Consider the following 25,896-nt stretch of genomic DNA (forward strand, 5'->3'; position numbering starts at 1 on the left):
GCTGTTGAATACTGGATATTTTATGCTTAAAAATATCCACATTCATTTTTTATTTTGAAAATACTTCTTTGTGTAAAGAAATGGAAAATCCAAATGAGCTTTGATATATATATATATATATATATATATATATATATATATATATATATATATATATATAATATTAATCTCTCCTGTTCCTTGAGGAGACAGCTGGGTGGTGTGGGAGGCTAGACAGGTGTGACATTTCTGCCCTTTCACCTACTGGCCATGTGCATTTGTAAGGCATATTAGGAACTGGGTGGGATAGTGAACAAGTCATTCACTATAAGCATTCTGCAGTTAGTAGGATACTACCATATCAAGATGTGCTGCTCAGCTCTTTACATATTTCTCCCATGTACTTAACTTCAGGAGTTTCCTCTTTTCAGAGCGCTGATCCAAATGGATAGGTTATAGAGGTGCTGGGGTGGGTGGTGTGTATAATCACAGATGGGCTCTGAGACATAGCTGCAAGCAGGCAGATATGTTAGGAACCAAGAAAAAAATATTCTTATTAGTATGCAAAACTGCAGATGAGTTCAGTTAAGATTTATTTCAATGTATTTGTTATGTTTGTTAGGGTTCATTGCAAATAATCTATTTTTATATTTTAAAACACACATAGTCTCTCACACATACGTGCACACATACACACACATGCTCTCACACACACACACACACACACACACACACACACACACACACACACACACACACACACACACACACATCTATATGTATATGTATATCTATATCTGTATCTATATCTGTATCTGTCTAGCCATCTATCTATCTATCTATCTATATATATATATATATATATATATATATATACATATATATATATTTATATTTATATATATATTTTATTTTCCAAAACAACAAAAGTGCATAAAGCTACCAGAAAAGCTGCTGGTGTTTTGTATTTTTCTGCCTGTTTGACAGTTGATGCTGTGTTCCTATTCTGTATGTATGAATGTGTATATAGGCTTTTCCTGTAGTCTTTAGGATCACTAAACTGCCAATGTTTTTATACTTTAAAGGAGTCTGCTTCAAGGAAACCATCTGGGGCTGGCATTAATAGGGAACCTGATGCAACAGGTAAGGAATAGTAACAATATTTGGTATCTTAATTTGTATACTTGACTGTTTTTATATAGATAACTTTTCTTTTTACTGAGATTGGGTTTCTATGTTTTTGTAACACAATGATTACATGGGTACCCTTTCAGAAAATTACTGCAAACCACTTCAAGATTATCTGAATCAGAAACAGGTATAGTTTAATATAAATGTGCCTAACATACTTGCTTTCTGTATGTTTGCAAAAAAAGAAATGTCCTGCAAGTAAAACTTCGATACCCAACTCTCAAACACAAATATATCACCATGATTGTGTGTGATTGGACTTCTACAGTGTGGTTGGTCTGCACCTTAGGGTTATTATTATGCCTCTGGAATTAATTTCCTGTAATGTTGACAGCTTTTTAGCTTACAATTCACTGACCCTGTTCATATGTTTATAGGTAAGAACTAGGCTAGCTGCCCTTGTAGACCATTTTAAGTCTAGCCAATTTATCTTTCTGTGCTTGAAATAACCTATCCCATTTGGTTATAGATTATACAGTACTCCTAATGAGAATAACTGAGACCATACCATATATAATCAGAGGGGACTCATGTATCAGATACAACATTTAGGAGCTGCATCTGTCCATTAGTAGTACATAGGGCAGTCCTGGGGTAGATTTTCTATTTCCCAATCATAGATATAAGCTGCATTTGAAAATGGACAGGGATAAACTTTGTTTTATATGGATGGGAAGTCTGCTCCACAGCAGCATTATCCTCTGCAAAATATACCTGTCCCTCCAAACCATTCTATTAATGTTGCAGAAAAGGTTTAGATCCCTAGATTGACTATTTCTGATGCCATTTGACTTGCAGCTATGCAGGAAATTCATCAGTAATGGGTTATAGGATGCCTTGTATGCCAGAGACAGGTCTCCTCTTAGCAGTCTGTAGGATACTGAGTATAGTGACAGGGTTTGAGATGGTCCATGTAGGACATGTTGCTTAGGCCTTGTATCCTTTTAGTAATGTATCTCAGTGGGCATTCCAGTTGTTACATGTGTTTGGACAGGTTTATGCCAAAGGGAGCATTATATTAAATGACTGGCCTAATGAGGGCTGAGTAAAGGAGAAAAAACTACTATTTCTCCCCACAAATCCCTCCCTCTCTCATGCAAAAAACAAAATTTAAAGTCCTCTCTCTTGATAATACAACCACTGAAGTCACTTCTCATAGCAAACTATTAGGAGTGATAGTGGATGACAATGGCAGTGGCGGCTGGTGACTTCAAATCAAAGGGGGGCTGCAGGAGACAGGTGAATGGGTGGGGTCAATGGGGAGGGGTGTGGCCAAATAGAAAGGGGAGGAGCTATACTCAAAACCACAAAAACTGTAACTTTAATTAAATACACTGCCCTAGGTGCCAAACCGTCATTATGAGAGTCCAATCAAGACAAAATTAAGTGTAGAAGAAAAAAAATATCTCAATGCATTGGCTGCATGACAGCTTACTTAATAGCTAGATGGATACAAAAAGGTTGTGAGGCATGAAAAAATAAATCACTTTTTAAATACATTACTGGAATGCCAGTCAAAATCAAGTATAAGAAAAACTAGCAACACTCAACTCAAACCACTTCTCCTTGCACTGCAGTTCTAATTATAATTTATATTCAGCTTTATTAAAGTGCCAAGTAACATGCTGAAAGTAGCAATCTCTGTGATACCCCCACTTGTAAAAATGTTTCTTATCCAAAAAAGACCTGCTGCCTGACAACTATCTACTTGTTTCATGGGGAAAACATGATCAAAGTAAAAAATGAAAAGCAAACAAGAAACAAGCTCAAGATACATTGCTTAAAAGATTACTGTACAGGTAACGGACCACACATGATAGATTGGCATTCTGATTGGTTTACAGGTAAAGCCTGCAAAGATGACTGCAAGTCTCCAACAAATGTAATGAGCTTCTTAAAATAATGTAATCCTGTCCTTTATTACAAATACTGTCATATGCATTCAATACCCAAGGCTTATACATTATCTAGTTATGTAAGTATTATCTGCATGGCAACAATAGAAAGGCTTTCAATGTTGGCAATTCTTTTAACTGTATGCTTATTAAAGCTTACTTGCATCTTACAATCTCAGACAAGCTTACCTGATGGTCATTAAAGCATTGCTCCTTAAACACAGAGCAACAGGCACTTTCTGAGTAATAATAAGTATAAATCAACAGTATAAAAATATGACAGAAACCCAAACATTCTGCAAAATCAAGGACAGAATAAAAGCAGCACTTGTGTCTACCTTGGATGGGGGGATACTCTGCATATTTACACTGCATAACTGCTCCTTGCCTTGCTTGGACACATCCAGAGTCACTACATGGGGGAGTGCGGTGCAACAAGTATGTCACAATTTGAAATGTCTCTGGCTGACTGTGATGGCCCTGACACATTTGTCATACCTCTCAACCTCACCACAGCACAAGAAATATGGACATAGCCATACACAGAAGTGGGACAAAGGCCCAAAATTAGGACAATTTTTAAATATTGCTCTTATAAATTTAGAAAGATAGTGGAATAGTAGGTTTTGCATTATTATTTATTTTCTGAAAGGTACGAAATCTGAAACTCAAATGTCTGCCATTATTTTCTAACTTCAGTCTTTAATGATTTGCCACTAATTTGCCAAAAAAAACACAATTTTATGAAAAATGTACCAAAAATGTGATGCAAAAATATAAAATAGCCACACAATACAGCTGGAAACCTGTCAAAGAAGTGATACTTTTTTAATATTAGTACCGCTAACCTGAGCAGCTGACAAAATAAAAGAATCTACATGCATTTCTGAAATAAAAGTAATCTATAACTCTGATTATTACAGTTTTTTCTTGATTGTAAGCCCTCCCCATTTTCTTCCAAAATTGCCATTTTGCGGCGGGATTATTAGGGGAAGAGCAACATTTTGAGCCAAAATCGGGAACAGTTAAGAGGTTCGGATATGCCTAATTCTATAAAGCAATTTATTTGCATGTACCTCTCAACTTGTTAATGTAGGAAATCTGGACAAGGCCAAATATACTGGTGGAACATATAAACAGTACTATAAATTGTTGTATAAACTGATACAATTGATAGAATAACAGGTCTTGCTTTAGCATGCATTTTTCTAAAGGTTATGAAGTCTGAAGCTCAGTGTCTGTCATTATTTAGTGACTTAATTCCTAAATTATTTGCCAGAAAACCACACATTTTATGAGGAACAAACCAAAAATAAGAAGCAAAAATCTATTAATTCTGTGAAAATCTGGACAGTTGAGAGGTATAGTTCAGCTGGGGCTGTCTGAGTATGCCACCGTTTCCCCTGACAAAATCATGGTTGAATGGAGCCACCCCCCTGCAGTTATTCCAATGAACCATTACTTGGCTATTTCACCCCATTTACCATAAACACTAATGTGCATACTGCTTTACTTCTACGATGATTTGGACTTCATTTGAAAGTTTTATTTTGCATTTTACAGCACAAACACTAAGACATCTGCTAAATAATGCAATGCAATCTCACAATGAAAACATATTTAGCATTAAAACGTATCTGCCCTTGAAGCTCACATTCATTGAAACAGCATTGAAACCCACACTCAAAGAAAATGCAATTTGCCAGTGGCAGTTAAAGATTAACTTTGGGCTGTTTTCAAATCATGGGCCCGTTGTTAGAGGGTGTTTGAAATTTGTTTTGAACATTTTTCCAGTAAACAATGAAACAAAATGAGTAAACAATGAAACAAAATGCATGCACCAGTAACGACAAATAAAATGATAAGCTAGTAATATAGCAATAGGGAGTTACTAGGTATCTTCAACAAAAAAGGACTGCAGCATCCACCCCCTTTACAATACAGTACAGTATCAAGCCTTCTGCATCAAAAGCAAGCACACTACCTATTGTAAAAACAGGGACACATTTTAAACATTGCTTGTATAATATTGGAAAGTTGTTAGAATAAAATGCTGTGTTACCACCATACATTTCACTGCCAAGTATTGAACCCAGGACCCTGTGCAAAACAGTCAAAGCAACATACCACTATGTCAAACCATCTGTTTTATGAAAGAAAGGAAGATTGAAACTTAAATGGCTACCATTTAGTGAATTCAATTCTCAGCATAGCCATCAACATCTTAGCACAAAACATCTGAACAAAGCCAATAATGGGGGAATACAGCCCTCAAACATATTCAGTGAATTCAGTTATCACCATAGCTCTCAACCTTGGCAAAACCTGGACAAAGCCAATAATGGGGGAATACAGTCCAAAAAACAGGGACAAATATCCATTGAGTACACCAGAGCAAACCCACACAAACACAGGGACGACATGCAGACTCCACACAGAAGGCACCCCAGTCAAGAATCAAACCAGACAACCTGTAGCTGTCAGACAACAATGCTACCACTGCACTACTGGCTGTGTTAAGTAACAAAAATACAGAAACCACAGATTTTATGAGGAACAGAACAGAAAAAATATGAGACAAAAATCTGCAAATGTTTTACAAATGGTGGTGGGTAGGGATTTCAGGCTCTTGCCATTTGGGCCCAAGGTACAGGGTTCAAGCCTTATTCTCTACCCACCACCATGTAGCAACTGGGGCACCTTACACAAACACACACACACAAACACACACTCCTCTGCAACCCTACCTTCCTTCTGTAGCAGCCCGATCACCTCCATAGCTCTGAGATCACAGCCTGCGCATCTGTAGCAGCCTGTCTTAAATCCTCCGTAGCCTGATCACCTCTGCAAGCTAAGTCCACAGCCTGCACAGGCTGTTTCTGGGTTTCCTCATGAGATGTAACTAGGCTGGAGCCTCCAGCCTGCAGGCGATGCAGTCCGGTGTGCTTCTGGTCTGTGTGATCATCACCACACAGACCTCTGGGCTGGCAGGGAGGAGTTCCTTTCCTTCCCTATCTGGACTGACTAACTGAGCAGTCTGGTGTTCAGGAACTCAGCACGCATGTGTGGAGTTCTGGACTGCCTAACACAGCAGTCAGGAACTCAGCATGCATGCGCGAGTTCTGAGACATGAATTGTTTTTTTTTTTATTTTCATTTTGTACAGTGGGGGGACGTTTCTTTTTTACAGGTGGGGGGGCTGCAGTCCTGCAGTCCTATATCATGAACCGCCCCTGGACAATGGTCACTTCTCATAGCAAACGATTAGGAGTGGTAGTGAATGGCAATCTTACATTTGACCTGTATATACAAAATTAGATAAGAAAAACTCATCAAAAACTAGGGATGCTTTACAGAGCCAAAAACATTCTCACTGACGCAACTAAAACTACACTTGCCACTACTTATCTCCTCCCCACACTTCTTTATGGTGCTCCCATCCTTACTGACATCCAAGATTCACAAAAATTAAAACTTGAACAATGCTATAACAAAGTTGCTAAATTTGCAGCATGTATCCCTTTCAGAACCCACCACTGTATAGTACTGAAAAGCTTTAATTGTTTAGAACTACCACATCAACTAACATATATACAACTTCTTACCACCTATAAAATAATCCAGTATCCATCTGCTTGTCCAGCACTAAAAGACATTCTACACAACTATGTTTCCAATTGGTATTGCGGTCCAGTGATCAAAAACTCCTGTCTGTTTACAAACCTATCAAATCTGCTGGGCATTGTTTGTACTCATACAAGGTTGCTAAGGCCTGGAACTTCTTACCTGTATCCATCAGGTCTGTATCTTCCCTCCTATCTTTCAAAACCACTCTAAAAGACTTCCTGTCTAAAATCTATCTCTGCTCTTGCTCAAAACCAGGATAAACTATTACCCTAAATGTGAACAAGTACCCACACATTCCTTATACCTCCTTACTCCCTTCCTTACTGCTATCTATTTCTCTTCCCTGACTTTCTCTCTAAATATATCATAAGCCTGTTTTTCCCTCACTTCATGTTGAACTTTCTATTTGTATTAGACCAACTTACCTTTAATTTCTCTACAAACTATCTAAAATTTCTCCAGATATTAAATGATTTTCATATACCTTGTCTCGATTCTTAACCAATGTATTTATATTATGTCTAATTTATTATAATTATTTAAATTGCAAATGTTTTTGTTTTATTTTTGAAAATTGTAAAATTATTGTTCTTAAAATGTTTTGCAATAATTTGCTTCTACCCATTTGGACTTTCACCAGTAATCAAATGTCAATGAATGAATACATAAATAAATACAGATGTCTGTGCATGGATTAAGTGTTTGGTGAAGTACATACTGAAGAGTTCATTATGCTTAATAGTGGGCCTAATAAGGGATGGATAAAGTACGATTATAACTTCTTTGGACCTTGAGGCGATGCTTTAAAGGGTAATCTGTGCAAAGCAGAAGGATTTTCTTACCACTGCAGTGACCTCAGATCTTTTTGGTAAGGAAACATTGAGATCTATTAAGCTGCTTTAGGTTCTTTGAGAGCTATAGCCAAACAATGCATTATTTTCAATAATGGGCCTAACAAGGGGTGAGTAAAGTGGGATTATAACTTCTTTGGACCATGGGGAGATTAGATCAGGTGATGCTCATGGTATCACTTAATGTTCTGGCAAGCAAGGGTCAGCAAATTGCAAAACTTTCTATTTAACCTGTGTATATGGAAAGATAAAGAGGTAGATAAACACAAACACATGCAAATATCATCTCTGTCACTCTCTCTCTATATATATATATAGATATAGATATACATATAGATATACAGAGGAAGTAGCTACACATATGCACACACAGATATGCATGCAAAATGAAAATAATACATACATATACATATATGTGTGTGTGTTTGCGAGCATGTGTGTGTGTGTTTCTGAGTACTGTGAGATACTGTCGAGAATTCTGCTCCAAATTCACATTTTCTAGTAGCGTTCAATTCCATTTTTGACAATGTTTTGTCATTGCCCCTGGAAATTACGTTGGATTGATTCATGTAGTCATTGCTTTAGTCTTCTGAGCACACTGTCAGCTGGTGCTGTCAGTGTACAGAAATGTTTTAAACTCCCAGATCTCCTCGTGGCTGCTGTGTATCCCTGGCTTGTTATCCCACACTCCTCACTCCAGCCTTCTCTACCTATTTTTGTTTTGCTCATCGGCCCTGACTTCCTGGACATTCCAAGACCAGACAAAAGACACCAATCTCACCTTGTTTTGCCACATTTCCTAACAGAAAAAGGTCACAACTTCTCTCAGAAGAGACCTCAAAGGAATTAAAGAAACACTCCAGCCTTCTCTACCTATTTTTAAATTTACTAAATATGAACATCTAACCTTAACTATCTTCAACCAATCCCTTAAACAATCAACCCTGTCAGACCTACCACCTTACTTAAACAACATTAATATTACCTCAACACCCTCCTATTTAGAGCCAAAGTTTCATTGTTTAGTCCACCTTAACTATAACCAACCAATGAAACCAAAATTCTCACCCTGTAAATTCCTAAATATCATACACAGAATTAAAAATTCTAACCTTTTAGATGGTGACATCCATCCCAACCCTGGCCCCAACACCACTACTACCTCCAACCCACCTAAACCAAATCCATGTATTCCTCAATCCATCACTGAACCATCAAACTCTCTCCTTATAGCTCATCTCAACATATAGAGCCTGAACAACAAAGTTGCCCACCTCTTTGCCCTCTTAGATGTTCACTCCTTTGACATCCTTTGCCTAACAGAAACCTGGTTAAAACCTGCAACACAGGACAATAAAATCACCCCACCAGGATACAATATCCTGAGATTAGATCGAACAACCAAAAAGGGTGGGGGCATAGCAATATTATATAAGACAGAGTTGCAAGTTACACCTATAAATGTTCAACCACCTTCTATTAGCAGCGCTGAAATCCTTATCTCTAAAATCCAAATCAACACCTATAAATCCATCTATATAATATGCACCTACCTCCCTCCAGGTAACAATATAAACACCCTTGAAAATATTCTTTCCTGGCTTTCAACTAACTACCCACAAGAAACCATTGTCCTGGGTGACTTTAATATTGACTGGAATACCTGCATCTCAGCAAACCAGACTACCCACATAAACCTCTATGTTTTTTTCCCAAACTATAACCTCCCCCACCAGGATCCATAAACCTAATAACAAAGAAACTACTCTTGACTGGATACTGATAAATAGTCATCCCCTCTCCTATGAAGCAAGAATGCTTCCTGATGATGTCAGTGACCACTCACTGACCTACATAACCAGGCAAAAGATCAATGCTCATAAACCAACCTTATATAAAACCATTCGAACCAACAAAAACTTTAACCCTATAAACTTCCAAACTGAACTGAAAGCATGTGACTGGTCACCCCTAAGACACCTCCATTTAGACGAGGCAGTATCTTTCTTTAATACCAAATTGTTAGAAATCCTGGACTGTCATGCCCCATCCCGCTCAATGAGAAATAGGACCAAACCTGCTCCATGGCTAACAAAAGAGACAAGGCACAAAATTATACTAAGAAATAAAATCTGGACCAAATGGAGAACAATTAAAAACCCAGCTGATCATCTAACATTTAGACAGTTAAGAAATGCTACCAAAAAAATCCATACTTCTAGATAAAATAAACTTCTTCCACAACATCCAGCAAACCCACCAATACAAACCTCAAAAGTTCTGGGCAGGCATTAACAGACTCCTCCACCCAGGTCAGTCCAAAACTCCCACATCAACAGGATCCACCTATGAAACTCCAAATCATATAGCAAATGCCTTTAATACCTTCTTTACTGAAGCAGTCCAAAGTCTTGCCAAGTCACTACCTCCTGTTAGTTCAAATTTGTCATCCTTCTTGACTAATTTAATCCCCTCATTTCATTTACAACCAGTCCCTACATCCCTTATCTACACTCTTCTTCTTAAACTAAAACCTTGTACCCCTTCAGCTGACCTTTTACCAGCAGAATATCTACAGAAAGCTGCAGCTGGAGTAGCCCTTCCTATTTCCATCCTTATAAATAGAACCATTACTGAAAAAACAATCCCATCAATCAGGAAAGTCTCCCACATTATCCCACTGCACAAAGGGGGCAACTCACATGAACTCTCTAACTACTGCCCAATAGCTCTGCTCTCTCCTTTAGCCAAAATTATGGGAAAATGTATCCACCGCCAACTACTAGACCACCTACCGAAAAATAACTTACTTGCTAATTGTTTAGGCCTCACCATAGGACCACCACAGCCCTCTTATCCTTTTCCGACTGTATTAACAATAACCGAAACAACAACACTCTTTCCTCAGCACTCTTTATTGACCTTTCAAAAGCCTTTGATATGGTCAACCATCAACTGCTCTTGAACATACTTAAGTCTCTCTCTCTAGATACACAGGCTTTACAATGGCTTAAATCCTACCTTGAAAATAGGCAACAGGCTGTGCTTTGGGAAAATAATCTATCCTCTCACCTTCCTATTACCCTGGGAGTCCCCCAAGGTTCTATCCTGGGCCTTCTCCTTTTCTCAATTTTCATCAATGATCTTAATCTAATCATTCCTCAAGCAACATGTATCCAACATGCTGATGACTCCACACTAATATGCTCAGCTACCTCTGCACCTCAACTTCAGTCCATTACCCAAACAGTGCTTAACATAGTAGAAAAATGGTTCCTACAGCATAGCCTCCTCCTGAATCCTAAAAAGACAAAACTACTGCTCTTCACTCCCACTCAAAGGTCCCCCCCAATTGACTTCAAAGTTTTATCCAATGATGGCATCATTATATCTCCCGACCCAACTACCAAGCTCTTAGGGGTAACAATAGACCATAGTCTTAGCTTTGACACACATATTAACACAACAATAAAAACAGTAAACAAAAAATTAGGCTCCCTCTATAGGATTAAACCCTTCCTAACTCCAACAGCTAGAACCACTATTGCCCACACCCATCTAATTTCCACCCTCTTCTATGCCTCTCCCATTTATACCAACCTATCAAAACACAACCTTAACAAACTAGCTACCTCCTATAACAATATTGCCAGATTTGCTACTGGTTCTTCATATAGAACTCACCACTGTCAAAACCTTAAACACCTAGGTTGGCTAGAACTTCATAATCAACTTCAGTTTCAACAACTTATTATTTCCCATAAGAGCCTCTATCTTCCTAAAAATACTCCTATACTTAATAGCCTTCTTACCCCCTATAGTAATTTGACAACCCTTCGCTCAGCCAATAAAGTACTAGTATCCACAGTCAAATCCAAAAATAAGGCCGGTGATTCACTGTTTGCTAATACTGTCGGCAAATCCTGGAACCTGCTTCCCACGAAACTCTCATCTCTCTCCTCAGCAAAACTGTCCAAAAAACAACTCAGAGAATACCTTATTAAACACTGGCTATGCCCATGTAGTAACCCAGATTAATCCTTCCACCACTTTCTCTGAACCCTACCTACATGACCTTTTGCAATTTAATTCCAGTTCTCTCTATGCCTTAGAGAGTAGGCCTACCTAGTCTAATTTTTAGTCTCTACAACTCTCTCACACTCGACCCTCTACTAACTTTATACTTGCATAGATTGCTGCTTGCAGCATTAACTTGCAATCACATATAAAGATCTTTATAGACTTTCATTATATTTCTTATTTCATGCTGCCTTAAAGTTGCTATGCTACTATAGGATAATGGGATGACTCACTGCTTAATACTGTACCTGGAGCTGTAATATTTGCTATTGTATTTTTTTATATTTCTCTTTCTTAGTGCACCACTTCAGATTTGTTTATTGTTTAATTTTTTTTTCTTATTATTCTGCTACTTTAACACTATTTTTTTGTCTATAAAACATTTGTATTCTTCACCTTAAAATAGTACTACACCTAAATTTGTTACTTTTTTACTTATTTGTACCTGTAGTTGCTAATATTTTGCTTATGTGGAGCTTTTCTTCCCGGGCCTCTACTGAAAATGGACATATATCCAGTTAGACTAGCCTGGTCAACAAATGTAAAATAAATAAATAAAAAATAAATAAATGCCTTTTATTGTAAGCAGAGCACTAAAGACAAGAGTCCTCTACTACAGAGGATTTAAAATAACAGTTTGTGTCACTCAGTGAAAAGGTAACGTAAGAAGCAACTGAGAATATTTCAGTCTGTTTGCTGTGTCTCTCTCTCACAGGGCTCCAAAGCAGTTCGTCTTAATTCAGTTCCATAGAATTTCTTTGGGCTGTTTTATACAGTCAGCAAAGTGCGTTCTGATAAAGTCCTGCACTTGTATTTAAAAGAGCTCAACTAATTAGTTTGCATGCTTGGTTGGATGAGCATTAATCCTTTGGGTTCAGCTATGTTGCCATGCTTTATCATTTTCAAGTCAACAAAATCTCTTTATGTCTTTCAAATATATAAATTATTGCAGATAGTTTTGCTTTTGTTCTTATCTATTTCATTTCTCTTCAGAACTGCAACACGTTTCTTACTTTACCCCAGACTGTACTTCCCTTCCCTTTTGAACAACATTTCAAACAAAGAGCTGCCTCTGCATTCAGACTAACTTCATTCTTCACTATTCACACTTGGGCCCTCCCTTATTCAATGTTGCTGTCTTAAATAAAATCAACAATTTTTACCCTTGTGAGAATGGGTATGGTAGCCTCATACCTTCTTCTGTTAAGTTTACAGAGTCAGTCCCTTAGTAATCAGACAATTTCAGTTGCCAAATTATGCTGTCTTTTCTCTAAACTAAACAATGGACACTGGTAAAGTGTTCAATAAAATATATATCTAAGAAGCGCATAAATTATTGTTTAAAACTATGCTACCAGCATCATCAAATATTTATCACTACTTTACATCCATAATCAAATATTTATTGCCCTGCCCATGTCATCATTTCACCTACAAATCCTGTAAATCTGCCATATTAATGATAAACTGTACACATAAAGCACAGGCATAAACAACCCCCAAACACCCCAGATCAACTAAACATAACACCCATACCCAAGTCAATAATTTAGGAAGAGAAATATGTGTTAAAGAAGCAAATAAAACATAGCCAACCAATAGGATTCTGAAACAGGCTTAACACTCATGCTAACTGCTCAAAACAAGTTTGTCATTTAGTGAGCTGGAGAGAAAATGAGATTCAGGGACAGCTATGGCCACTGTGAGAAAGACCTGATTATTGCCTTTCTTGCAAGTTTCTGAATTTCACACTAGTGCAGTCATACCTGACTGCACCAGTGTTGTCTTAGTGGCCTATGCACTGTGTTGGTAAAGGTACCCCCGTACACTTAGAGACACATTCACACATACATGTAGCCACCTATGCAGAGACACACACACACACACAAACACACACACACACACACACACACACACACACACACACACACACACACACACACACACACACACACACACACACACACGCACATTTCATTCATACATCCACAAACACAAAAACACACATCCAAACACATTTACACACACTAACAGATTCCCCACCCATATGTCTTTGCTGAACTTACCTGCACTGCAAGTACTCCTACAGGAGTGAGTGAATGAGTGAGTGACCATCATGTTTGTATGGCAGTCATCTTTTCCTCCTAGAGCAAACTTTAACTCACCCAAGCAACTCTCTGAATTCTTTACATAACTCATCCCAGCAAATTGAGAGCTGCAGCATTTCTGGGGGACAGTCCCCTGGACTGCCACATTATTGTGCACCTCTGCCTGTGAGACCACACTCCACGCTGAGGCCCTAGCAAGGAGAAACCCTCAGTGGTAGGATTTTCTCTAAAAATGAAAGACTTATAGGGAAAACTGTAGAGCTAAGGTTACCCCATCTCACTAAACCTTTTTGAATCTAGGAGGACATTTCCAGTCTCTAATGGCAACACTTCAAATATACATAGAGAACAAAACAGATATGTTGGACTTACTACCTACACATACAACACACTTAAAGGAACATCCACAACATAACTGAAACAAGAAAAAATAAACAAGCAATGCACCACACAGTATCTAAACCCCTTTTACTTACATAGTTATAAATAAATACACACACTCCCTGGGATTCAAAAAGAACATTGACACAACTGCACTGCAATAAATAGAGCAGCCAAAATTGTATGATGCAGCCCACAGGGGATGACATATGCATACAAGTGGACTAGTGTAGAGCGGCTAGAGTTAGTGCTACATGAATAAGCCATGAATTCATGAAATCTGCAGCAACCATGCAAATATGTAGGCTGTGCTATATAGGTCATGTGACCCTGGCCTCTAACATGAGTATAGTATGCACACTAAATCAAAATTCACACACACATCAAAGTGCTGCTCCCATGTAACATGGGCATATATGAGAGCCCCCATATGGGCTACACAACAAAATATCAAGTATGCTTATGTTACAAATGGGAAGGAAATTAGGTGACTGGACAGTTAGAATGAGAGAAATGCAAGTAGATGAGCATACAGAAGGGCAGTTGGAAGGGGGAAGTAGCACATGTGGGGAAGGAGAGCAGTTTTTGAGGGGATGATTGTTCTTTTTTATATTTAAAAAGAAGGTAGAGAGAGTGGGAAGAAGGGAGGATAATGTGAGTGGGAAGGAGATTATAGGTAAGGAAACAGGGACAAACACAAAAACATTTAATGTGGCCAAAAAAGACAAAGGGGGTTATATATAATGAAGATACACAGACCACCGAAAGGCTGGATAATTAGTGAAAGGACTGGACAGCAGACAGGACTAGGTGACTGACACATAAGGGAAATGCCACAATGGGGAAAAGTGTATAATGAGGACTGCCTGCTAATCTACTCTAGCACCAATCTGAGCTAGAAGTCATTCACCTCAGTGACTGATATCATGACTGGGGCCATACACTGGTGGCCTGGTGGTCAGGACCATGTTGCTATGCAACTTTGCCAGTCTGAGTTTTGAGTTTCTGGTCTACTTCAGACCTGATTCCTGACCACACTGCACACCTCCACCTCAATGATGAAGGGGAACCCCCCAGAGGAACACTTTGATGAAGAGATTAATCACCCCCGCAGAGAAGTAGCATGAGAGGCCACCAGCAAGCCCTTCTGGTTAACTTCTGCAAGATGACCTATATCACCATGCAGAGAGGCTGACCTAAGGCCCACTGGGGACCTGCCAGTTGGTAGTGGGGCTGGTGCAGGGTGCAGTGGTTGCTGCAGCACTTCATCCTACTCCATAGTGGAAACTGCAGAATAAATGAAAAAATATCATAGAGAGAAAGACAAAAGGCAAAAATGGCACTGAGCAGGTACAATTTGGTAGAAGAGGATCTGGAAGGAGAAAATTGCTGTCAGCAGAGCAATGGTGAAATAAATGCCTAGGGAACTCCTAATACAGGGCTGGGGGAATAACAGTGATGGACAGATGTGAATTTGCCTCAATGACCTTGGAGTAGGATAGTGGCATTTGATCTGAATGATATTGAGTGTATATAAAATGGGCACTGAAACAAAAGAAAAATAAGCAAACTATACACAGAAATGTATCACATTATAGAATGTAACACTGTATGTCCGGGTATTATACATAGTGTGGAATGCCTGGGTGTGTGGTTATACTGTACCACATACAACATGTATTAGAATCAGAATCAGAATCACATTTATTGGCCAAGTATGCATACATACAAGGAATTTGACTCCGGTTTCAGTGACTCTCCAAGTATGAATTACATAAACGACATACATACAACTATTAAGAACAAGACAAATGACATACATGCAACTTTTAAGAACAAGACAAAAAAGTAAATGTACATATACATTCATACCTCTCACCTGTACAGATTTTTTGCAGAATGCCCAGATTTTTGAATCACATTTTTGGTCAATTTTTCATAAAATTGTGGTTTTCTGGCAAAATAGTAGAGAATCATTAAAGACTGAAGTTAGAAAATAATAACAGACTTTTGAGGTTTAGACTTCATACCCTTCACAAAATTCATGCTAATGTAAAACCTGATATTCTGTTAACTTTTTAAGTTTGAAAGAGGAGCATTTAAAAATTGTCCCTATCTTTGGGCCTTTGTCCCACTTTTATTGGTGTCTTTGTCCTGATTTCTTGCTCTAAGAAGTTGTGAGGTATGATGCATATACATACAAGGTGCAAAGTGCAACTCAGTACAAGAAATGCTGAAATAAACTCTGAAAGAAACACGTATTAACAAGATGTAAACAGTACTGCAGAAACCTCGGAGGCTTGGGAAAAAGAATACCCCAACCTAATAAGTTGAGTTAACCGTTTATGAACTTGATGCCCTGTGGAGAAAAATCAAACTGTTCTTATATCTGCTTGTTTTGGTGTGTATTAATCTATAATGCCTGGCTGATGATAATAATTCAAAAAGATGGTGGCCTGGATGGGAAGGGTCGGTGATGAACTTCCCTGTCCTTTTCATTACTCTGGAAAAGTACAGGTCCTTTGAGGTGAGCAAACTAGCACCAATGTTATTTCTGGCAGACCAGACTATTCAATGTAACCTATTTTTGTCATGATTGGACAGAGATCCAAACCACACTGTTATGGATGAACTGAGTACAGACTCAATGGCTGCTGTATAGAACTGAATCAACAGTTCCTGTGGGAGGTTGAACTTCCTCAGCTGTCGTAGAAAGTACTTTCTACGGTTTTAAGAGTGTTCATTTCCAGATTATTCTGACTACACCAAAAGGCCAGCTGCTCAAGCTCCCGTCTGTATGCAGACTCATCGCCATTCCAGATGAGCCCAATGGTAGTTGTATTGTCTGCATATTTAATAAGTTTGATAGAGGGGTCCTTAGAGGTGCAATCATTAGTGTAGAGGAAGAATAGTACTGGTGAGAGGACACATCCCTGGGGGGCACCAGTACTGATTGTGCAAAAGCTAAATGTAAATTTCCCCAGTTTTATCTGCTGTTTCTTACTGGTTAGAAAATTGGTGAGCCACTGACAGGTGGAAGCAGGAACAGAAAGCTGGAAGAGTTTCAAGTGAAGAAAGTCTGAAATTATTGTATTAAATGCAGAGCTGAAGTCTACATACAGAATCCTTGCATATGTCCCTGGGTTGTCAAGATGTTGCAAGCTATAGTGCAGGCCCATATTAACTGCATCATCCACTGAGCAGTTCTCTTGATAAGCAAACTGAAGGAGGTCCAATGAGAGAGCTGTAATATCCTTCAAGTGAGCGAACACCAGCCTCTCAAAAGTCTTCATTACCACTGATGTCAAGGCAACAGGCCTGTAGTCATTCAGTGTTGTATAGTGGATTTTTTAGGCACTGGAATGATTGTGCCTTGTTTGAAACATAAAGGAACTTCACACAGATCTAATAATTTATTAAAAATCTGAGTAAAAACAGGATAGTTGATCAGCACATGTTTTTAAACTGGAGGGTGAAACCCCATCTGAACCAGCTGCTTTCTTAATTTGCTGTCTTTTAAAAAAATGATACACATCCTCCACAGAGATAATTAATGCAGACTGAATGTGAGAATGTGTGGAAGAGAGTGTCATATAAGTCTGAGCACTGACAGAGCTGGTAACAGTGTCATTTGTAGCCTCATGCTTATCAAACTTGCAGTAAAAACATTCAGGTCATTAGCCAGCTGGTAATTAGCTCCAGTGTAGGGGGGGTGTTTTCCTGTAGTTTATAATGTTTTGTAGACCTTTCCACATTGATGCAGGATCATTGGCTAAAAACTGTTTTTTTCAGCTTTTTAGAATAGTTCTTTTTAGCCACTTTAATTTATTTTGTCAGTGTGTTCCTTGCTTGTCTAACAAGTGTTCTATCCCCACTTCTATAGGCATCTTCCTTGGCTGACGAAGCTGTTTAAGTTTAACAGTAAACCAGGGTTTGCTGTTGTTAAATTTTAACCAGGTCTTAGTGGAGACACAGATCTTCACAGAAGCTAATATAAGATGTTACTGTGTCTGCCAGTTCGTGCAAGTTAGCAGCAGAATCTTCAAAGACACTCCATTCTGTACAATCAAAGCAGGCTTGCAGCTTCAGTTTTGCCTCAATAGTCCACCTTTTGATCACAGATTTAACAGATGTTAACTTGCTCTTATATAGGAAGCAAATGAATCAGACAGTGGTCAGAAAAGTCCAAAGCTGCATGGGGGGGGGGGGTAGAATGATAAGCATGTTTTTACACTGCATAACAATGATCTAGTGTGTTCCAGTCTCTGGTAGAACACTTGATATGCTCTGCAAATTTAGGAAGTTCATGGCTGAGATTTGCCTCATTAAACTCCCCCAGAATAATCAGAAGGGAGTTTGGATAATTCTGCTCCAAGCACATTATCTGATCAGGCAGTTTTTGTAGTGCTGCCCTCACACAGGCTTGAAGTGGAAAGTAAACATTAACCAGAATAAATGAAGAGAACTCCTGAGGTGAATAAAAAACTTGGTATGCTATACAGAAACATCCACTTTCTCTCTCCTTCCACCAGACAAACTCTTGCCACTTCCTATCCCTCCCTCCCTCTAATGTATGGCACTCTCTACTAACAAACCTATCTCTCTCTCTCTCTCTCCAAATTAAGTCTGTTATTTCTAAATCTTTCTAAAAATCCTCCTTCAATTCTAAATTCCTCCTCCCATTTTTGTTGTGCCTTTTAATCTGTACTATCTCCAAAGACTATCTCCAAATTACTAGACTGACCAGACTGATTTTTTTTTTCACACTTCACCCTACAACCTTTACTCACTCCACTCACTACTACTCAAAAAACTAAACCTGTGTCCAAACCAATCAATCATCCAATCATCATTTTCTTTTCTTTCCTTTCTAAAAAATTTTTTTCTCTTCTCCTTTTCCCTATTCAAACTTTAAAACTGAACTAAAACTATGAAAACTTTAAAACTCTTTTACATCCTCTAACGCCTAATAATCAATCCACCCCTTAAACTCCTGACTAACTCTGAGTACAAGCTAACCTAGCATAAATGTACATATTGTTGTTGTTGTTGTGTCTTTCGGCTTTTCCCGGTTAGGGGTCGCCACAGTGGAACTCCGGTCCGCTAATGATTGGCAGTAGATTTTTTACATGCCGAGTTGCCAGCCCTGACGCACAACCTTCAACGAAGGTATGCCCATTCACGCATGTCTCCACACAGAAGACGCTTTAGCTGAGAATCGAACAGTATGTACATATTGTAAATAACATAATTGTATATATTATAAATAACCCATCCCACCTGTTTTCTCTTTTCCTTCTAAGTCTTTATTCTCCCTCTCAATTAAGTTACCACTGCCATCCTAAATATTTAGGTACTATGTAACCAAAGAATTTATTCCTGTTCTCTAGCATGAAATTAAATTGTAATTGGGTCTTCTTTACTATGATTGTATATGTAACTAAACTATTTAGTGCGGAGCTTTTCTCCCTGGGTCTCCAGTGAAAATGGGCTCCCTCAGCCCAGTGGACCTCCCCGGTCATCAAACTGGAAATAAATAAATAAATAAATAAATAAATAATATAAATAAGTCATTGCAGCACATTTTACTTAACACAGTGACATCATTACACCAACCTTCATTGATATAAAAGCAGATTCCACCTCCTTTACTCTTCCCTGATGTCTCCAATACTCTGTCCACTCTGTAAAGTTGAAAGCTAGGGAGATTGTAATGCAGAGTCTGGAATGGATTCATTTCGACAAGTTTCTGTGAAACACTGTACAAAAGAAAGTAAGAATTCCTTGTGAGTTTCATTAAGAGTAACAGTTCATTCATCTTATTGCATAGTGAGCAGAGGTTTGCCAGATGTAAACTTGGGAGTACCATTTAAATAACTTTTTTTCTCAGCCTAACCAGTGCACCAGCTCGCTTCCCCCTTCTTTGGTGCCTGTGTCTACCATGGCTGCTGACAGCTGTTGCTTCGCCAGCTAGGATCTCTAGAAAATTTCTTAATTGTGAAAAATCTGGTGTTAAATTGCATGAAATGAATTGCTGAATATTTAATAATTCTTCAAGAGTATACTTAATTACAGTTGAATACCAAACAACAGGACAAATAAACAAAAACAAACAGAATACTAGAGAGCACTGAACCAAGGCTGCCATTCTCGGTGCCATGTTGTTTATATAATTGTATTAGATTATAATTAGAATAATTGTATTAGAATATCAGCAGGAATATTCAGTGGACATGTAATGCCTGTATTAATATTGCAGCTCAACAAAATGAAAAGCAAGAGCTCTGGTGCCCACCTTTGGTGAGCCTGCAGTGGCAAGATGGGTCTGGCCTCATAGTTGCTGCTGTAAGCACTGCAATATGAGCCAGTCGTGGTCACACAGCTCTGCGTCGCCCTTGTCAGCTGGTGTAACTAATAGTGCCATTTAATGAGGGAGGCCTTGAACATTTCAAACACATGCTTGACAGTGCTGCAGGTCTGTGCCAGTGCAGTGTTATATGACATCTCTGCCAAAGTTTGAGGGCTGTGTGTTGGTGTCATGAGCCATGGCTCCAGGGCATATTTAGCATAACCTACAACATACAACTGAACACCCTTATGACTGGAACACAATTCACACATCTGATGGCTTTTTTATTTTGCCTTGTGGTGGGGATAAGTGCACTTAACAATTAGATATCCTCATGGAAATTCATCTCTCAGAAATCACTGGTACAGGTTCGGCATGTGCCACATGCAGGAATTGTGGGAACTGCCTGTGATATGGTGATGTTTCTCTCCTTTGCAGTCCATGAGAACCGCATTGTCTCTCTCTATACCACAGCATGACATCAAGGAAGTGGAGTAGGATTCACAAGTCTGATGCCTGTAAAACTCCTACTATGTCGTCTGATGGCTGCTGAAAAGTTGCCGTATCAGGGATGGTGAGCACCACATTGATGTTCATCAGAATAGGCACTCTGCACATCCAGTATGGTTCCATGAAAATACTGCGGTGCTTGCCTACAGGCTCCAGTATTGTACCTCTTTCCAGAAATTAACTATACCCTGTCAGGGAGGTGGTGCTACACCAGTTGCAGTCAGATCCATCTGCAATGTGGAAGGCAAAGACACGCATCATTACCGACATTGCTTGTAAAACTGGCTTCTAACATCAGCTGTTCAATTAATATGGATATCACTCCTAGAATCTCATCATGATCAGCTTGTCTGTTTACTAAGAAATGACAGTCTACAGGTTCGCTGCTTGACATTGTTTGGCACACATTTAGGTCAAGGATATTTGCCAGTCATGCCTCCTAACACCTACCTACGCTTCTGCCCTCAAATGCATTTGCAGTTTGTCTCATTTCAATGATGTTGCACATTTGCATATCATTATAAGGTAATTTCAATTTGACACTACTTATGCTGTTTTCCAGGGTAGTGCAATCATGCTTATGTATATATCTGAATCAGTCCCACCCTGTGCATCACCACTTATCACCCTATCTAGGGCAGTGTGCTAACTGTTTCTGAATCCTGACCATTAAATAAACTAAAATGATATAATAAAGGTCCCTCTAAGACAACTATTCCACCTTAATAAGACATTCTGAATCAAATGTACCTTTAATTTAATGAAAAGTGAATCTAAACATATATAAAAAAGCTAAAATAATAACTGCAAAAAGTCAATTAAAGATTGTCACCTGAAAATCTCAAAATAAATTAAAATACAAACTAATTAATTTTAATCAGTCTAAAGCACACCTTTATACTACACTTCAGCTGTTCTGCAGATAATCTTAACTGCAATAGAGAAGAACTATAGCACCATACTCTAAAATGAATTCAGAAACCACCTACAACTTATCTCAGAGCTGTAATTAGAAAACCACTTCAAAGACAGCTTGTTCATAAAATCCTACTTCCCTAGCATAAAGCAGACAGCTTAAACAATCACTGTGCCCTGTTGCAATGAATGAGAAGCAGGAATAAAGTATAGAAAAATTGCTAGTATATGTGGATGTCTGGCTTGATTGATAATGGAAATATCCTGTAGTGTAGAGATCTGAATCACTGCTTCTCCACTCATAAAGCATATTTCCTAAACCCAGAGTACAAGTAGAAGCTTGGCTTTCATACAAGATATTTCATTTGTCACATAAACCACGCAGCATGTATTCTGTTTACCTTTTGTTTTTGGGTAGCAGAGTGTCCCTGAGGTTATTGTGCCTACAGTACCTGTTCTGGTTGGGGTGCCTTTTGTGTAAAGTCTGAATGTCCTACTTGTGCCATTATCAGCTTTTCTGGGGACTCTGATATCCTTCCACTTTGCAAAGACGTGCAAAGACAGGCATGTTGTAGCTGAGTTGGGCACAAAGTTCTCAACCTCTTAGCACAGGAAATTGGGACATAACCTAAAATAATGAGGGGGCAAAGGCCCCAGAATAGGGACAGATTTCAAATATTGCTTAGAAACTTAAAACGTTAGCAGAATAACTGATTTTGTATTATTGTGCATTTTCTGAAGGATATGCAGTCTGAAATTCAAATGTATGTCATTATTTAGTGACTTCAGTCCTCAGTGATCTGCCTGGAAACCACACATTTTATGAAGAACAGACCAAAAATATGAGCAAAAAATTGGACATTCTGAGAAAATCTGGACAATTGAGACATATGATTGGGCATCTTCCACACTGTCGATATTCATATGACAGTAAAGTAATGTGTGTATATAATTATATATAGGTGTTACATTTTTCTGTAAAGGAACTAAACATTGACATTTTCTGGGTAGGGAAATTTACCCTTTCCTGAGGATTGTGCAGCCTCAGAATTAGTATATATACATATAAATTAGCAGACTTCTGGGGGAGGTGGCTCCAAGGGGACTTGCCTTCTTTCAAGAAAATCCTTGATTTTTATTTTGTGTGCTCTGGGGCTCATCCATAAATTACACACAGTACTCTGTTTACATATTGATGTTAACATAATGTACTGACATTTAGTCCACTGATAAAAAATATTACTTCTATCTGTCTATCTATACATAAGTAAGGCATCCATTAATTTCTTTCCCTTGTAGTGGTATTAGCAGTAGAGTCCACTTACCCCCGAGTGACATAAATAAAAGTGGGCATCACTGTCATATCTGTAGAGAAATATGAGGTTACTACAGCAGTGCAGGGCAGCACATGGATGCATATCACACTGGGACATCATTGGTAATATGACTCTTACCCACACTGATTACTAAAAGAAACAGTACTTGTATATTATTATGTGAAATCACACTTTTACTTACAAATTTGCATTTGCAATGTGTGGGGAAAATCTACTCAATGGGGAACATTATCAGTTTACCATCAATATTGGACAATGTTGCTGAACTTCTCAACAGTCCTTGGCCATAAGCTTGGTAAGAATATATGAACGTACAACAGAAACCATTTTCTTAACTATAAATGGTTATGAGCACACATATATAATGATAATTTACCAATTATCTTTTGAAAACTGGCAATAAAAGTGTTTTAGTAGCATAAATGTCTTTACTAAACAGAAGAGAATTTCCAGGAAAAAGACGGGGTGGAATTAGTTCACTCACAAATCAAACAAAATGACATGACCTCTCTGCAGTTTGTTAGGCAACTAGAAGACAAGTCTGTTTTCTTACTTGCCACTGACCACAACCTAGATAACTCTCATGACTGTGCATAGCAAGCTGTATTCTTTTAGGTGACATTGTATCCCAGACAAAAGAATCAGACAATTTGTATTCCTCAGTTAAATGGCTAAAGTCAAGAACTTAAACTTTGACCTTACTGCTTGAGGCAATTTCCGTAGAGGAAGAAACCTAATTTACACCTAAGATTTTCACTGTAGCACATAACTCACAGAAGCATGGATATGCATTTCCTTTCTTCAGATCACCAAAAGCCTATTTCTTTTCTGACCCTCTTTGGTGCAGATATGGAAACTCTCCCAGTTTTCAAAATTCACTAGACAGAAAACCTATTTTCCTAGTTTCCCAGTTCTGTTGAAGCAGAAACACATTATCCTTAGGCTGTCTTTTTCCCTAGTAAACTCACTTGACTTTCTAGAACCAGAACTCTGCAAAACAAATTAAACAAAGTACAACAGGGAGCACCTTTGGTTGCATAGTTCACTCTCTCATTGAGATATCTCATAATCCTTGTAAAGGTATGCATGCAGAAGTGTGTGTGTGTGTTTGTGTGTGTATGTGTGTGTGTGTGTGTGTGTGTGTGTGTGTGTGTGTGTGTGTGTGTGTGTGTGTGTGTGTGTGTGTGTGTGCATGTGTGTGAGTGTGTGTGTGTGTGTGTGTGTGTGTGTGTGTGTGTGTGTGTGTGTGTGTGTGTGTGTGTGTGTGTGTGTGTGTGTGTAAGTGTGTGCGTGTGTGTGTGTGTAAGCATGTGTGTGTGTGTGTGTGTGTGTGTGTGTGTGTGTGTGTGTGTGTGTGTGTGTGTGTGTGTGTATGTGTGTGTGTGTAAGCGTGTGCCTGTGTGTTAGCTTTATACATTTATTTATAGAATTTGTTAACTAGGCTAAAGCACTGATCTCACTGGACTAATTTGAGTCTCAGCCCAGAATAAGAACACATATCAAGTGGAAAAAAATAAATGTAATTTATAAAAATAAAGTAATAATTAATACACAGTAGAAGAAATGATTTAAGAAGGTAGTCAAAAGAAATCACTATGTACAATATTTACATCAGTTAGAGCAGTGACATGTCAGTTGTTTGAGAAGAGATGCTGTAGTGAGAATGAGAGGCAGTATGTGTCAGAGATTAGGTTATCTGACTTGAAGTAGAGCATTTACAAGCAGCTTGTGCTGTGAGATGTTCCTTAAGTTGTGTCTGAAAGGAGGAGTTATAGCGGTCTTTAAGAGTTGAAGGAAGATCTCCTCAGAGCTTGGGTATGGAAAAGGAGTGGTTAGAGCACTGAAGTCTAGTCTTATGTGCTTGCAAGAGAGGCCCCGAGTGGCTATGACATCTAAGGTTATTAAGACAGAGGCTGTCTAAGTAAGCTAGTGGAAAGAGAAGGGCAGGAGTTTTCTTTCAGGAGACGAAAAAGTTTGGAGCCAAGAAGTAGATTGGCTCATTGCTGAACCATCAGCCAGTTGGCTTCGGCTAATACAAGACAGTTGTTTTCATACTTTGAGGAAACCGTAATGAATTAGCAGATGAAGTTGGAAATTGTTTGGATGGTAGTATAGTTTCTTTTGGAGGCAGATGCTACAAGAGGTGGGCAGTACTCAAGCTGGGCTAGAAGAATCCCTTTGCCAATAGCATTTCTAGCTGGGTGAGTGACGAAAGAAGAATTTTTGTTGGCCCAGAAGAGTAAGGAGTTTATCTTTTTCCAGTGTTTTTGACCTGATGGTGGAAGTTAAGTGAGGGATCAAGCCAGACTCCTAGGCATCTAAAGATGTTAACCTGGTCATTGGCATTGTTAAGGTGGTCAAGAATAAGAAGTGAGTTTTGGTTATTTTCCCTTTTAGTGGAGGTTCTGAAGAACATAGAGTTAGTTTTTGAGGAATTAAGTAATAGAATTTGCTACTGAGACAGTTAAGGAGGAAGAGGAAATTTTTTTGCAGATCATGTTGAACTGAGTGTGCTCTGTGGCTGGAGTGGAAGATAGTCATGCCATTGGTGAATACTAAGAGTGGAAGTTGGGGAAGGTTAAATTTAAGCCTATTTATACAAATAGAGAAAACAAGAGGGGACAGCATAGAGCTAAGAGAGGCTCCTTTAAGTATGGGAGTGGAGGCTGATATA

The 25,896-nt window shown here is 38.6% G+C and overlaps 1 protein-coding gene across 1 annotated transcript in view; it reads left to right on the forward strand.

Moving 5' to 3' along the window:
* Nucleotides 1-25,896, forward strand: part of LOC122797634 (otoferlin-like) — a 1,687,021-nt gene that overhangs the window by 1,051,534 nt on the left and 609,591 nt on the right. Inside the window, exon 27 of the mRNA XM_044066178.1 lies at nt 1,065-1,122. Coding sequence (XP_043922113.1) covers nt 1,065-1,122 — 58 coding nt within the window. The remainder of the gene's footprint in view (nt 1-1,064; nt 1,123-25,896) is intronic.

The sequence above is a fragment of the Protopterus annectens genome, chromosome 3.part1, assembly GCF_019279795.1.
Source record: "Protopterus annectens isolate FY-2018-M chromosome 3.part1, PAN1.0, whole genome shotgun sequence".
In the NCBI taxonomy this organism is placed as follows: domain Eukaryota; kingdom Metazoa; phylum Chordata; order Ceratodontiformes; family Protopteridae; genus Protopterus; species Protopterus annectens.